This window comes from Zalophus californianus, chromosome 5 (assembly GCF_009762305.2).
Source record: "Zalophus californianus isolate mZalCal1 chromosome 5, mZalCal1.pri.v2, whole genome shotgun sequence".
Taxonomy (NCBI): Eukaryota; Metazoa; Chordata; class Mammalia; order Carnivora; family Otariidae; genus Zalophus; species Zalophus californianus.
In genome coordinates, this window is record NC_045599.1 from 96,752,786 (window position 1) to 96,768,743 (window position 15,958).

Consider the following 15,958-nt stretch of genomic DNA (forward strand, 5'->3'; position numbering starts at 1 on the left):
TGAGAAGAGATTTGGACAGAAACTCAGCGTATGTTCCGTATTGTCTTTAACCCGTGGGTGATGGTCTGAGTCCCGTGTCATGGTGAACCACTGTGTTGCCTCTCATCTTAGAATTTCTAGGATTATCTGGATTTCAACAGCGAAGTCATCCATCTCCAGCGTCTGTCTTCCTTGACGTGGGGTAGCCTGTTGAAGAACTTTGGTGCCTTTTAAGGAAACTAGATCTATCCAACCTTAACCTAGGACAAGAAGGCAGAGATGCCCTTCAGTGAACCTGCACCCTTAAAACCTGTTGGGAAACCCCAACAAAGAAGGCACCAGGGGCCGAGGCACCTTTGAAAGCAGGCAGAGATCTTGCAGAGGAGCCTGGGATAACTGAAGATGAGGATGAGGGAGGACCTGGCAAAGTTTTTAGGCAATTGCACACCACCTAAGAGCTGAGGCACTGTTTCATGAAGCCTATCAGGATGGACAGTTTTATCCCCTGGCAAGTTTTCAAAGAGAAAAGTGGCTTGCTTTTTCTACTTTTTGGTATGGCTCAGAAAGGCAGGTGTAATCATTCATTACGAAGTGGGACTGCCAGCCTCAGAAAAGAATCACCGGCTCCATTTACAGGGGACAGAGGGTTGGACTCTTAGCCAGGCTGAAAGCAGATTTTCTTTCTTTCTTTCTTTCTTTCTTTCTTTCTTTCTTTTTTTTCTGTAAAAACGGAGACATTCTGAAAAGGTATTTTTAGGAAAAGAACAGTAATATAATCAAAGAGGGGTTGGCAAACCATGGCCCGAGGGCCAAATCCAGTCTGCCACCTGTTTGTATGTCTCGAACCGCATATGAGCTAAGGAATAGTTTCACATTTTAAAAAGTTTTTTAAAAAATCGAAAGAATAATATTTCATGACACAGGAAAAGTATGTAAAATTCGAATCTCAGTGTCCATACTTAGAGTCTCCCGGAACAGAGCCACATATGGCTGTGGGTATGGTTGCTTCTGCCATAGGACGGCAGAGTGGACCAACTGGGTTGAAATTGCACAACCCACAAAACCAAAAACATCTATGATCTGGCTCTGCACAGAAAATGTCTGCTGACCTCTGTAACAGAAGATGCTTGGGAAAACAGCAACCTAAGGGCAGGCTAGGAGCCCGAGGAAGAGAGATGGTTTCTCTCCACTGAGGGAATCATCAGAGTATGGTTTGGGAAGGAGAGGAACCAATTATTCCCCCTTGTTAACAAGGACAAAATCAGATACAGGGAGTTGATGCTACAAAAGGGATCACTGAGGTCTCATGCAGCATTTGGAAATAATCAGGAGAGTAATCAGGAGACCAAGGACCTAGTCTTACCCTTGCAACTAGCCAGCCACATGACTGCAGGAACTCTAGGCTTCAGCATCAACTCTGTGAAACGACTGTAAGAAGCCGATTTTATTTTCTGCTGGAGCGTATGGTGGGGGCTGGGGATAGGGTTCAAATTTAATAATTACATAAAGGTGCTTTCAGTGAGAAAGCCGACAGTTCTCGGCAAATGAAAGCTGCCAATCAGTTACTGTTATGTATACTATGAGGATAAAAACACAGTAGAGTTGGCATAAAACAGGTGAGAAATGCTATATTGGTTACATGATGCAGGCACTGAGGGATCTAGAGGGATTTCTAGTGTTGCAGGCAATGAGAGCGCTTGAGCTGCCCCAGGGTGTAAGACCACTTCCTGAGAGGGAAGCTCTCTTGCATTTCACAGCCAGTACCCCCTAGGAACCACGTGGGCCAGGGGCTGAGTGATGCACAAAATGGTCCCCTAGGAGTTTATGCAGCTTTTCAGAGTAATTTATTCCGGGATGTTATGTACCCTGGAAGCACCAGGCATAGGAAGAATCTGATGGAAGAGTACATCATAAAAGTTCTTTGTCCCCAGTTATGTCAGGAGGAACCAGGGGACCTTTCCTGAGTTGGCAAAGGTCTACGTCTTCCCATGTGCACAAGGGTTGACCTTCTTCTGCTTTCAAACTCACTCACATGCTGCATGTAAGGAAGAACTTGTCATGGGGCTGAACTAGTCCAGATTGCTCATTTCTGGAGTCTTCTCTTCACGGGTTTGAACATGCAAGGGAGATAATTTGACCAATTTGTCACAGCTCCTGGCAGGCCTGAGCCTAGTGCCGATCCATAAATATCTCAGGGCTGTTGCTTCAGTTTCAGGACTTGTCCTGTTCTAGTGGAACACGGAGTCATGTATGAACCAGAATGAGCTCAGGTCTTAAAAATGCAGGTCTCCTTAACAGGAGGGCTTTAATTTTTACGTTGACCTTCTGTCCTTCCCTGATGGCTTGTCTTCTCGGTGGGCACAAGAGCTCATTTTTTCTTTTATATTTTATATTATAAACACTTTTCTCTGTGTTTATAATACACTGTTTATGCCCCTGCAGCTCTGTAATTAATAATATACTGCTTTTCATCTTCAAAGTGATTTATACACATTAATTAATCCTCACCATACTTTGGAGTTTCTGCACATAAATAACCATCATGCTTCCAGATTTTACTTAGGAAACCAAGACCCAGAAGGAAAACAACTTTGTCAAGGCAAAGGAGAAAGGGATCATTGGGTCAAGATCAGCATTCAAGCCCATGACCCCTCATGGTGCTTGCAGAGCTGCCGTCCCCTCTGGAGAGTAGCCCTCTGGCTCCACACTCACTACCATTACTTCCAGGGAAACTGGACCCTACCATCACTCATTTTGAGTCATAGACTATGCTTTAATACTCCAGAGTTAAAGGATAATCTTACCCAAAGCATACATAATAGAAAATGATGGATTATAATCTAATAAACCATCCTAAGATGCTCAGGTCCAGCTTCCAGTAGCCTCCAGACAGAGGATAAATATGCTTCCTAATCCATCATTTACAAGTTACACACCCAATTAAAACATTAAACTCTCACTATATGGTTTCCCACTTATGTAATCGCCCTACGGAAAGCTATTATATTTTAACTATCAAGCTCAGTACATCAGGCAGTAGCCATCTATCTCTCTCTGGCAAGTGGAGTAGAAGGTACACTGGGGATGGTATTGCAGAAGTGAGCAGTGCCTCAGTTTCTGTATCTGGGCTCCCCATAGTGCCCACCAGCTCAGCAGAACATTAAGCCTGAGAAGTGAGCTCATGGACCCTTTTTGAAGTTTCTGACACAAAGCCAAATCATGCAAAGACCCTGAAGGCAATTCAATTTACTTCTACCAAGCCTCCTTGAACAGTTACCTGGGGAAGTACACAAAACTACCTCTAATGACACAAGAGATTCTATGTCAAGTGACTGAGATTGCAGTGGACACCTTTCCCCCCTCCCTCAAGTCAATCCATTACTTCATCCTTCATCAAGAGCAAGTGAGAAGCAGGCATGACTTTAAGTTAGGGGTACATGGGTGTCAGATCTCCGTGCCCATGTGAGGCTGGGGTTTATAGCACCAAGGCTTTTGCAAAGTTCCAGATAAACATGGTACCTTTCCCCAGAGTGTCACTTTTCTCACTTTTGGAGGGCATTCCTAGGAGACGTGACTGGTAAAGAATGTAAAAACAGATTTTTCTGTATTAAGGTGAGCATAGCGATCTTATGCGAGACAGTGAAAACTTCACATCAGTTTTTGGCTTGTGATGGCCTTGGGGAGAGCCCCAGATCACGAGGGCCACATGGTCACCCACTCTCACCATCAGGCAAGCTTGGGTAGAATGGTCTGGGAAGTCCTGAACCAATTCCTTCTCTGGAAGGTACCACGCTGGCTGCCTGAGGATGAAGGAGGTGTGGAAGCCCCATGGCTGAGGGAGAAGGGACAAAGTCAGAATGATCAAGGTTACCCTTTTTCCTCAGCATAAGTGTTGAGAAGAATTTTGGAGTCGGCCTCTTTCTGCTGGTGTTTTAGAGGCTTGCTTTGCCACATGGCACAGCCCATCTGGGGAGGCCTGTCACAGATGCCCTGAAACCAAGCCGGAACCATCAAGTGTTTCAAATGCACTTGAACAAACATCACTGTGGCCTCTGCCTGGGCCAGGAGCTCTGCCATTGGCAAGCTCAGTTCACAAGTGGCAACACCAGGGCTCTTTGTTGGGGCCAAGAGCTGTGAGCAGACTTTGTGGCCAGTCCAGGATGCTCACATGCGTGGGGCACCCTGCCCCCGAGCTCTTGGCACCTGCTGCTTGCCATAGTTACAGGGCTACACCTCATGGATGCAAACCAACATCCCTGGCATAGGAAGAAAGACACCCCAGCAACTTCACCAATCTGCTACCCTAAGTTATATCCTGAGTGCCCAGAAGCACAGCTGGCATGAAAGATGAACCTGGTTCACGACTGTGGTGCAATTCAAGTTGAGATTAAAGGGACAGAAGCAAAGGAGAGGATGTGGGCAAGATCCACTGTGTCTAGGTGACTTGATTCCACACAGAGACCCGATTGGATGCTCTGACCTCTCAATCCTGTTTCTGTTCCACACTCTGGAAATAAGCTAGCTACTTAGCTAGATGTTAGCTTTGAATCAAGATCCTCCAAGACATGCTGGTCACTATTCTTCTATTCAGTTTTTGGCTGAAGTTAACCCATGTTGCAGGCATTTTCAAGCACAGACCTGGGTTAAAATCCAGTGACAGAAGAGACTAGCAGGCTACTTCGGGAATGAGGGATGGGTTTGCAGAAACAACAATTTTCAGCTCATCTCCAAGAAAGAATACAGTAGGGATGCTTACTTACACGTCTGATAAATATTATTTAGAATCTTGAGAAAGCAGTTCATCAGATTTAAATACATTTCAGGAGAGAAAAAGCGCTCCCATCCCTTACTCACTGTTTACATCTTTCAGGAGCCAACAAGCAAAGTGTCCAGACAAAAGAGGGCTTCTCCCTTCATAAGCCCATGGCCTATGCCCCAACCTCCTCAAGGCCAGGGTCATGGAGCAGGCTGCCCTGACTTACCTATGAAATATGCCAGCAGAATCGCCAAGAGGAGGGCTGCGGCGATGGCAGACAGGGCTGCACATTTCCAGCTGCAGTATTTAGAGGGCTTCTTCAGCTTGAAGGCCTTCCTGGAGAAGGTATTCCGGGGCAGCAGGCGGGGTGGTGGCGTGTAAACGGTTCCTGAGGTCAAAGGGTATCCCGGAGAAGAGCTGCTAAAGAGGGGCGTGCTCCCCGAGGAGGTCTTAAAGAGAAAGTGCCTGGCAAGGAAAAGGGAAAGAGTCAGCATGGACATGGGCGGCTCCTGGGGGACATCCGGCTGCTTTGTCCTTCACTCTGCTTTATACAGTTCTAGAAGAGTCCTGGCACACTGCTCTACCTTGTCATGGACAAAAGGGCAAATATTTCGTTTGATGGCCATATACATTAATTCCATAAACTCACATCACTTCATGTGTTCCCATATACATCTAGATCTTATCTTCGACAACAATCCTGAAAAGTATTCAAAGCAAATATGGAAACTGGGTGACTGGTTGTCACTTGGAGATGATGATGAGGATGATGATGAGGAGGACACGAAGCCATGTCATGTGGTAGAACCTAATAAGTAAAGGCGCTAGAAATATAGTGTCACAACTACTTAAAACGATATATTAAAATATCCATACATTTAAGATATGAGAAATCAGGCTTGAAAAAGTCAAGCAATTGTCCAAGGATGTGAACTCGGAGCTCTATCTCATGCAGAAGTCTGTGCTCTAGAGTGTTACCCTCAACTGTCTCTCCTGAGCCTTCTTCCTGGGCTGTTTGCCCCCCTCCATCTTGCTTCCTGTCCTGAGACTGCCTCTCTAGCTCATGGGATCGTGTTTTTTCTTTGGCAACATCTTTGCCTGCCAATTAAACAAGGGGCTCTTGGTCTCTTGGGCTACAGTGTGACAATAACGTAATGGGGTCTATTCCTGACACCTAATATAACCCTTCCTCAGGGTCAGGAGGCTGTCTCTCCAAGGACACTTCAAGGACCTTAAATTCTCTGACAGATTTTTCTCTCTTATGTGTGCCATTTATAAGACTTCAAGCGTGACTTGCCACACCTTGTTTTTTTTTTTTTTTTTTAAAGATTTTATTTATTTGAGACAGAGAGAATGAGAGAGCACACGAGAGGGGGAAGGGCCAGAGGGAGAAGCAGACTCCCCGCTGAGCAGCGAGCCCGATGCAGGACTCGATCCAGGGACTCCAGGATCATGACCTGAGCCGGAGGCAGTCGCCCAACCAACTGAGCCACCCAGGTGCCCCACCACACCTTGTTTCAAAGGATGCATTGTCTTCCAGGAAATAGATAGTGGATTTAAAGCATGGATTAGGTAGTGTCTAGAGTTTGAGCAGCCAGAGACCAGGGACTGTGTCTTCTTTTATACCTTGTTCATTTTTATGTTCCCAGTACCCAACTCAAAGTTCAGCATGCATGGGAGAGTTTAGTGAATGAATGAAGGAACAAATGAATGACTGAATGGAGCTCCCTCATGTTTTGTGAATTTAAGATTCTAAGAGTCCAAAATGTCATAGAGGTATTTCCTCAAGCCTTCAGTAGGTACAGCTATATGGACCACATACTATGTGTCAGTTGCAATGCTAAAAGTTTTACTTGCATCCAAACCTCACATCAACCCTATGTTATTACCACAGTTTTACAAATGAGAAAACAGAAGCTCGGGGGTAGCAAGCAGGGTCACTGGGACTACCACTTCCATCTGCCTGACTCTAGATCCTTCAGTTGGACCTCTTACACCACACTGCTCCTGCGTATGGGACTCAGTGGGCTATCGTGGTGGGGTTCTAAGGCAGGATCACTATTACAAATATTTGGATCTTGGCTGCTTCCAGACAAAACCTTGGAAGTATTTTAATCCTTGACAAAGATCAAACAAACCTGAGATGACTGAGAATCATGTCAGAAAATGAGTATCTGATTAGTGAATGATTTACCACAGCTAACATTAAAACAAACAACTGATAGTTAAAAACTTTATTTGTACTCTAAGTATGTTTGATGATCTGAATAAAGGCAAGAGGTTGGATTCCATAAATAAGCCTTTGTATTCCTTGTCCAATAGTACGCTTTTAGAGCTCCAGATGAAAAGTGTCTTTTGGAAGAGGTGGCAAGAAGCACAGTGTTTGGAAGCAGGTTTTGGAGCAATGTTCACCTGGATGGGAGTCTTTACAGAACCATTCCTGGACAAGTAAGCTTACATAAGTTACACAATGCTGTTCTTAAAAGCCTCCATCTCTTCATCTGTAAAATGGGGGTAATGATGACAGGTACCTCATGTGACAGCGTAGGCACGAGATCATGTAGAAAAGGCACTTAACCAAAGGTGTGTCTCATAGCACGTGCTCAGTGCATCATGAGTAGCTTTTATTACTAATTCTCAGAACAACATAAGGAGACTGAAACATGAGTTTTAATTTAAAGCCTGACAAATGTCAAACAAACACCTGAAGAGTTCTCCAAATCACTAAATAATAGTCCATTGTCTTATCATTAAGCTAGAACATATGCACACCAGAAAGCCAGGGTGATGGAAAAATGCTGGAATTTGATTTAGAACTAGCTCAAATGTACTTCCTGAACAATTTTCCAAGAGTGGGTAGTGAAAATAGGATATCAAACTAAAACCAAGAAATAGAAAGACATTGCAAGCCGTTATTGATAAATATTTAGAAATGCAGGGGCACCAGGTCTCATCCCCACAGAGATCTCAATCTTTCCCATGGCTTCAGGCATCCTATGACTCAAATCCACAGGTATCCATTTCCAATCAGCTTCCTCTCTTGAGGTCCAGACTCCCATTCCAGCTGTATACTGGGCATCTCTCTCTCTCTCTCCCCCTCCATTCCATAGCTGTATTGCACAAGTTACAGCCAAGCATGGACTCTTTTCCTTCCTCTCCCCATTCACACTTTTCCTGCATTCCTGTTATTCCCAGATGCCTAAGGAATTGCAGCCATTTTTTACCTCCTTCCTTCCCCTCACCTTCTCCCAAACAATGGGTGAAAAAATCCTATCCGTTTTATTTCTGAAAACCTCTTCCATCAAACCTCCCCTTTCAACCTTCCTGCCACTTTTCTTCCCAAACCACAAATGTCATCGTGCTCTGCCTTATAAATCCTGGCTGATCCTCCAATGCCCGCAAGAAGAAATCTCAATATGGGACCAGACTCTTTACAACAAGTACTCAACTTTTTTATCCTTGTCTCTAACCTTGTGCTCCCTGATCCCTGAACTCTGCTTCAGCCACACCAGAAGACACATTTTTCCTTAACCTGGCTGTTCATGCTGCCATGCCTTTGGGAATGACGTGCCATGTTCGGGAATGGCTGTTCCCGGGCTTCCCTACCCATCCCACCCCAGCCAACGCCTACTCACCTTCCAACCACCTTCTTGGGAAACCTATTCCAAAAGGTTTGGTATCTATACCATCCTCTATCACTTTTTGCACTCAAGAATCTATTATACACTTGGATATCTATATCTACCTCCCAATCTACCTCTATCTATCTATCTATCTATCTATCTATCTATCATGTGTTTGCCCCAGTGCCTGGTGCCTGAACATGTCATATTTGTGGACAGAATCAGTTAATTGGAAACAATGTTTTGGTAACATCAGGGAAATCACAAGATGAAGATGAAAAAGTTTAACTGCCTTAATGTTATTTTTAATGCACTCATTTGTAAGAAATAGAAGGAAATGATTATTTTTTTTGGTATGGGATTCCTTCCTGAGAGCCTAAAATTGTCTCCTGACAACTCAGTCTATTTTCCACACTTCTTTCGAAAAAGGAAGTCAGATTATGTCACATGTCAGTATTCTCTGATCCCCTCCCCCAGTCAATCAATCAATCAATCAAGGTTTCCAATAACATGAAAATAAAATCACAAGTCCTTCCCATGGCCTACAATGCCCTGCCATGATCTGCCTTCTGGCTGCCTTTCCAACTGTACCTTCTACCACTTGAGTCTCTCTCACTCCGTCAGCTAACCTGTCCTTTTGATATTCCTCATCATATCACATCCAACACATTTTCACCTAAGGGCCTTTATACATGCTGTTCCCTTTGCCTGGAAATACCTCACAGCTTGTTTCTTCACATCATTCACCACTCTGCTCCAGTGTCACTTTCCCAGGGAGATCTTCCCTGCCCTCCCCCTGCTTCTTTCTCTGTCATTCTCCATCCTGCTATAACTGCTTTATTTTTCTAAATTTTTAAAAAAGATTTTATTTGTTAGAGAGAGAGCATGCACACACAAGCAGGGGGAGCAGCAGACAGAGGGAGAAGCAGACTCCCAGCTGAGCAGGGAGCCCAGTGCGGGGCTCCATCCCAGGACCCGGGGATCATGACCTGAGCCAAAGGCAGACGCTTAACCGACTGAGCCACCCAGGCGTCCCTTTTTTTCTAAATTATATATGTATTTGTATATTATTTATTATCTATCTCCACCATTAGATCTGAATGTCTATGACATTTAAAATAAACAGGTATTTTGTCTCATTTGTTCAAATTGTACCCTGACATTTAGAAGAGAGCCTGGCACATAGTGGGTACTCAGCAAATCTTTGTTAAATGAATGACCTACAAACTTTCCAAGGCCAAAACCATGAATGTTAACAGGACAGCACTGTGAACGTTTTTAATTTTAGAATTAGGAGGATTCCTTCCACCAGGTTGACTTCTGTTTTCCAGATTTACAAGTTTGGGTATGTGCATATAGGAAGATGTTTATATTTATACATACAAGCCCAGATCCCTCTGCAGGAAAAATAAACAAATAAACACCATGTACTTTTCAGGACTGCATTAACCCTAGCGGACTATAGCTCTCAGCCCTCTCTTTGCTGTTGTGGTATCTGTGATGATCCTAGCTAAATGAAACTCATTTGGTTATCATATCCTTTTTTTCTAATTTCTGATGTCTAAAATGATTAAACCAAAGTACCAAAGATGATGTAGATTCCTGTTTCTTCACAACAGAGCTATACCTGCTGTTGCAGATCTTTAGAGGGTTAAATTCAGCAAATAAATAAACAAACAAATAAATAAATAAACAGGTTCTAAAGAAGTGATCTTCAGAGTATGTACCATAAATACCTGCTTTGTGATCACGGGAGTGCTCTGTTAGGAAAGTACAACTTTCTGGCCTCCAACCAGACCCAGGGCTGGGGGGCTGGCATTTATTGGTTAAGAAGCTTTCTATGTGATTCTAATGTATCTGGAAGTTTAAGAAACTCTACCTTAACCTTTTTGCACCTCTCAAATGTGTCTGATGGTTAGTAGACATAGCTTTTTATTTATTTTTTAAAGATTTTATTCATTTATTTGACAGAGAGAGAGACACAGTGAGAGAGGGAACACAAGCAGGGGGAGTGGGAGAGGGAGAAGCAGGCTTCCCGCTGAGCAGGGAGCCCGATGTGGGGCTTGATCTCAGGACCCCGGGACCATGACCTGAGCTGAAGGCAGACGCTTAAAAACTGAGCCACCCAGGTGCCCCAGATGTATCTTTTTAAATGAGAGTTTTGAATGCTGATGTCTTTAGGGGTGAAGAGTCAAGAAGCCTACAACTTACTTTCAAATGATTCAGCAGAAAGATCTCTAGGTCTCTATAGATAAGGCAAATGTGGCAAAATGATAGCAATTGTTGAAACCACGTGGTTATTCTTACTTTGTACTATTCCCCCAACTTTTCTGTATGCTTGAAAATTTTCATAATCACAAGTTGAAAAAAATGCAAGCCTTGATTCACCCAAGGATTGCTGTCACATGCTGCAGGGGTAAAAAACAAGATAAATAAAATGAAGCAAGACCTACAAGGTAATGGTCTGGCCAGATGGTTACTGGGAGGACCAAGGGGGCTTAGGGGACTTCTCCTGATTTTTCCCTGAACTGGCTATTAAGACAGCTTTTCCCCGTCAGGGGCCTGCTCAGTATGCTCTGATGAATCATTTGTGATGCCCCAACTGAACTTCTTCCCAGCGGTCGGTCATGGAAGTAGCTCAGCTCAGGACTCCAGGCGTCAGCAAAAATGTGTAGTTTCCAAATGCACTTGACATTTTTCAAGCACAACTCAATTGCTCTCAGAATTGGCCACTTGTGCCTCGGAAAGGAAAGGCAAATGAGGGGCCCCCAAAGGGCTGTCCTTGGAGTTTGCTAACACTCAAAGGGATAGAGAAAACCAGTCCTTGATGTCTTACAAAAAAATAAAAGAAGAGCTTGCATGCTTCTTTCCCTTCTTAGCCATGTGGGCTTCAGTCCTAGCGCCCAGCATCCTTCCTGACCCAGGTTAGGGGCTCCGAATGGCCATGGAATTGAACAGCAAGGCAAAGGAAGGACAGTGGCTCTGCGTCCTCAGCTCTGGCCCCTAGATCCCAGTGAGTTCTTAAGAATATAGTGATCATCACTTCACCTGAAGCTATCTTTTTGGTAAATGTCACTTTTCCTCATGTGAAAACAAAACCATCTAATAAAAACTGAGAGAGAGAGAGAATGTCTAACAATCATTCTCCCATGAATTTTACATGACAGCAAAGACATGTATTTGAGGCAGAATCTTGGCAAACCAGGATTTTGCTTCAAATTGGCTTAGAAAATTAAGGGCATACATTTTCTCTGATTAAACAACCATGGAAAATTTTAAAAAGATATCTAACAAACAAGAAACTCACGCATAGCACCCATGTAAGCAGGACCCCATCAATTCAAAATACTGTGAATTTTTATTTTATTCTTATGATACAGAAGGAGCTTGACTAATCTAGGGTGGAAGCGTTGAGAAGTGGCAGCTGGTTAAACTACTTGAGACTCCAACAAAAGATTCCTTTTCCTTTTTTTCTGAGTCAATCACCAGTAAACTCACTCATTAACCTCAAACCCTACCAAAAAAGGAAACATAGAAAATCCCTTAACACCAAGTACCATTTCTCAGGTTGCAACCAGTGGGATCCTGAGAGGCAGTCTCCCTATTTTCTATTGGTTTGGCTTTATTCCCAGGGGGAAATCCCAGCAGGGCTTTGAAACAGAAATGTACTACACAAATCATTGCATTGCCTCAACTCCAAAGGTCAAATTTTTGTCCCCACCCCCACTCCTCTCTGTTCTCCTCCCTCTCAATCTATTTCCCACTATTTCTTCACAGCATACCATTCAGCTTAACCACAACAAATGACTAACGGTGCAGATGAGTTCTCTCATGCTCATGAAGTCAGCTGCAGGAAACATTCTCCTTGATATCAAGCAAAACTATTTGAATGGTCTCAACATAGCGCCGTGTGCAAGAAAGCAGCTCTGGTTATCAGAGAAACCAGGTGTTGACTGTTGTTCTACCGAGAAAATTGACCTCCCCAGTAAATGAACTCACAGGTATTCAGAGTAGTGGATGAAAATACTGATACACAGCCCATTAATCCCTAAAAGATTTTTAATATCATACATGCAGTTGCTGAAACTCGATAAAAAGCCAGAGAAAGGACAGAAGCAGAAATGCACCTGGAGTGGGGATGGGGTGATCAGTGAGGGAGATCAGGTGTGCACTGGAAAATGGGAGATTTCATCACATTTTACTGGTCCTGGCTCTGCCCTTTAAAGCATCCGGCTTATTGTCTCTAAAGGAGTAAGTTTAATAAAGAGGCAGCCCATAAAGGGTACTGTAGCATGTAAAGTTACTGTAATTAGGTTTTCAGGAGTTATAATAAAACATTTAGTTAGAGAGAGGTTAAATAACCACCACACTTTCTGGCATCATTATTACACTCTCCAGTACGAGAAGGAATGATGGTGGTAGAGGGGAAACTCAGTGGGTAGGCTCCTGAGAGAGACACAGACAGACCCGGGGCATGGAGGGAAAGAGAAAGAGAGAGAATGAGAGAGAGAGAGGGAAACACATACAGGATGGGATGGAAAAAGCAGAAGAGGTAATGAGACAGATGTTGTTGGATATTGTACTGTTCAGTCACTTCTTGAACAGCAAAACTAAGTTATTTTTTAAGTGTTCTGTCTTTATTTTCTTATTTGCAAATATAAAATGTATACATTATAAAAAAATCAAATCATAAATTAAAAATAGAGAGCAAAACTCTATCCTCTTGAGAGAAAGACTAGTAAAATATTTGATGTTTAGAGTCAGACTTTTTCCCTATATATAAGCATTCCTTTATTCTTATTATTTTTGAAACCAATAGGATCATACCAAGGAGGCAGGATTAAGCCTGCTGATTCTGGACTTGGACTACCAGGATTTGGGTCCTGGCTTCTATTCTTATCACTGTTACTTATCCTCTCTAGGTGGCCTCACCTGTAAAGTTAGAGAACGTTAGTACCTTCATGGGCTTGTTTAGGGGGATTGGGTGACTTTATTCATGTGAGATGCTTAACATCGAGCTTGACATCCAATGAATGGTCAATAAATATGGCTATTAATCGCATGAAGGCAGGAATCGTGTATATCTTGGTCTTTACTAGAGCTCCTTGACCTAGCACAGTACCCAGTTCATTTAAAATATTTGTTGAATGCATAAACCACTCTAATTAGCACAGTGAGTGGAACATTGCAGGCATCCCAACCCCCTAAAAATAATTTTATTAGGAAGGGAAGGAATTGAAGATATTACTAATGTGCTTGTTCTCTTCTTCCAGTTGGGAATTTATGCTTGGGTTGAGAAGTGAACTGTTGCTTTTAACATAAAACTTTAAAAATATTTTTAAAAAATTGCTACTTCCCAAGTTTGAAGAAGAAGCCAGTAACCCAATTAGTATAATTAAAAGCCCATTTCATTTCACGATTCCCTAAGCTTAGACTCAAACCAATTTTGATGCTATGAAAAATAGGCTTTCAAGGTTTCTGATCCCTGAACCTTTTAGATCATAGGGGACCATCACTACATTTGCATATGCCATGAACAACAGGAAAATCCTCTATTTTGCCCTCTTCAAAATTTGCAGTCATACCAAAAATACTCACAGCTGGAATAATTAGCAACTCAATTTATTGCCTTCCGTTTTTTAAATAGAAGCTTAGACTCTTGATATTTAAATAGTGTCACACTGTGATATAACATAGCATTTTTCATGGTAAAACTTCTTTTTTTCCCCCATGAAATGATATACTGCTCAGTGTGACAGGCAAGGTCTCTGGAGGTCACTAAAGAAACCTGGTGTTTTGTGAGCAAATCCATTTCAGAGTCTTTGGGATGAAATGAGGAGTCTTTTTTTTTTTTTTTTTTCCCCTGGAGTTGTTAACTTGTTGACTTTTTTCAAGTTAATTGGTAAAAGTCTTGATATAGTAGAGGAAAAAAAACAAAGACTTCTGACTTTGACTTCAAACTTGACCTTGAATTCACCATACACTATAATATGGGAGTGTAGAGACGGCCATTTCAAATAGACTTGCATTTGTGTTCACCGTCAGCCAGAGGTAGATGAAGAAAGAATGCCCACCATCAGATACAATCAACGAGCAGAATGATTTCTCCCACTGAGTTTATTGCCTGTACCATTCAGAGAGTCAAAGAATATTCGAGCTGGAAGAAACCTTAGGGCATGTCCCTTTATCATATTTTGCTTCATGCTACCACATTTGTCCTGTGTGTTTGCCTTGTCTCCCCAGTCATATTACAAGCTTTTCAAAAGCAGGTCCTATATCTTTTGCTTCCTGGTATCTTTCTCTGTTCATAGTAGGTGCTCACAAATATCTACTGAAGGAACACAGCAATTAAGGAACAGTGGAAATGTACAGGCTTTGGAGTCAGGCATATCTGAACTTAAATCGCAACAGCACCAGGAACTGCATTATGTTGGGAAAGCTAATTAATCTCCCTGAGCCTCAGATGCTTCTTCCAAAAAATGGGTAGATAACAGTATGTGCATTACAGAACCATTGGAAGGGCTAAAAGAGATCATGAATACAATCTGTGAGCACAGAGGCTGACCCGCAGGAGGTGTCTAACGCACACAGCTGCCACGTTCCCCTTTTCCTTTGAAACAATTCAAAATCTAAAATATGAAGTCATGAGCCAACCAGTATTTATTGAGCACAGAATATGTATCACATGGTGCCAGACACTTTGGATAAAATGTTAAGTCCTCATCCTCATAGAGAATTACTAATTGGAGAGACAGACGGAAAAAACAAAACTCAAGTCCAGGTAAACCAACAAGTACAGGAGAAATTACAAATCGTGAGAAGTGTCGTGAAAGGGAAAGGGACTAAGATAGTGAAAACTGGGACTATATTAGTATGGTCACTCCTCTCTGAGTTGATCAAAAGGGGGAAGTCTAAGGATAAGGAGTTAATCATCCAAGGATCGATGAAAAGAGCATCCCAGGCAGAGGAAACAGTATGTGCAAAGGCCTTGCAGTAGGAAAGTTCTAGTTTTTGACTCTGTGAGAGAAAAACATGTGGCTGGAACACAGTGACCCATAGGGTGAGTGGTGGGAGAGAGGTAGGCATGATGACAACTACATTATGCATGGTTTTGAGGGCATGGAATCTGGATTTTAGTGCAAATACAAAGGGTTTTAAATTATGTCTTCTCTTTGAGCAAAGGGAGACAGATCTTTAGGAGCATTCAATTTAAAAAAGAACTAAGGTAGGATAGGATAGACTCATTGGGAGTTTGGTCCAGTCTTCGGTGATAAAAAGGCTTGGTGGTCTTCTTTGTGCTCTGCCTTGAGGGTCTTGGTTTTTGTCTGGAATATTCGAGCCACCCTCAGTACTGCACCTATCACTCTATCCGCATTTGGATATAGTCAGACATCTCAAATTTAACATGACCCAGGCACAACTCTTGATTTTCACTCCACACTGTCCTTCCATTCCAGGCCTCACCATATTGGTTAACGGAGTCATGGCCTATCTGTTGTGCAGGTGCCATCCCCAGGAAGCAGACTCTGAGAAATAAAGAGGCATGCAGGCAGCTTCTTAGAAAGTGCTCTTGGGAACAGCACCTGTGAGGGAATGAAGC

At 42.8% G+C, this 15,958-nt stretch overlaps 1 protein-coding gene across 4 annotated transcripts in view; it reads right to left on the reverse strand.

Annotated features, from left to right (window-relative positions):
- TENM2 (teneurin transmembrane protein 2) overlaps positions 1-15,958 on the reverse strand; it is a 1,539,571-nt gene that overhangs the window by 258,931 nt on the left and 1,264,682 nt on the right. For all 4 annotated transcript variants that reach the window (XM_027606095.2, XM_027606096.2, XM_027606098.2 and 1 more), the window contains one exon: positions 4,962-5,200. In XM_027606095.2, coding sequence (XP_027461896.1) covers positions 4,962-5,200 — 239 coding nt within the window. The remainder of the gene's footprint in view (positions 1-4,961; positions 5,201-15,958) is intronic.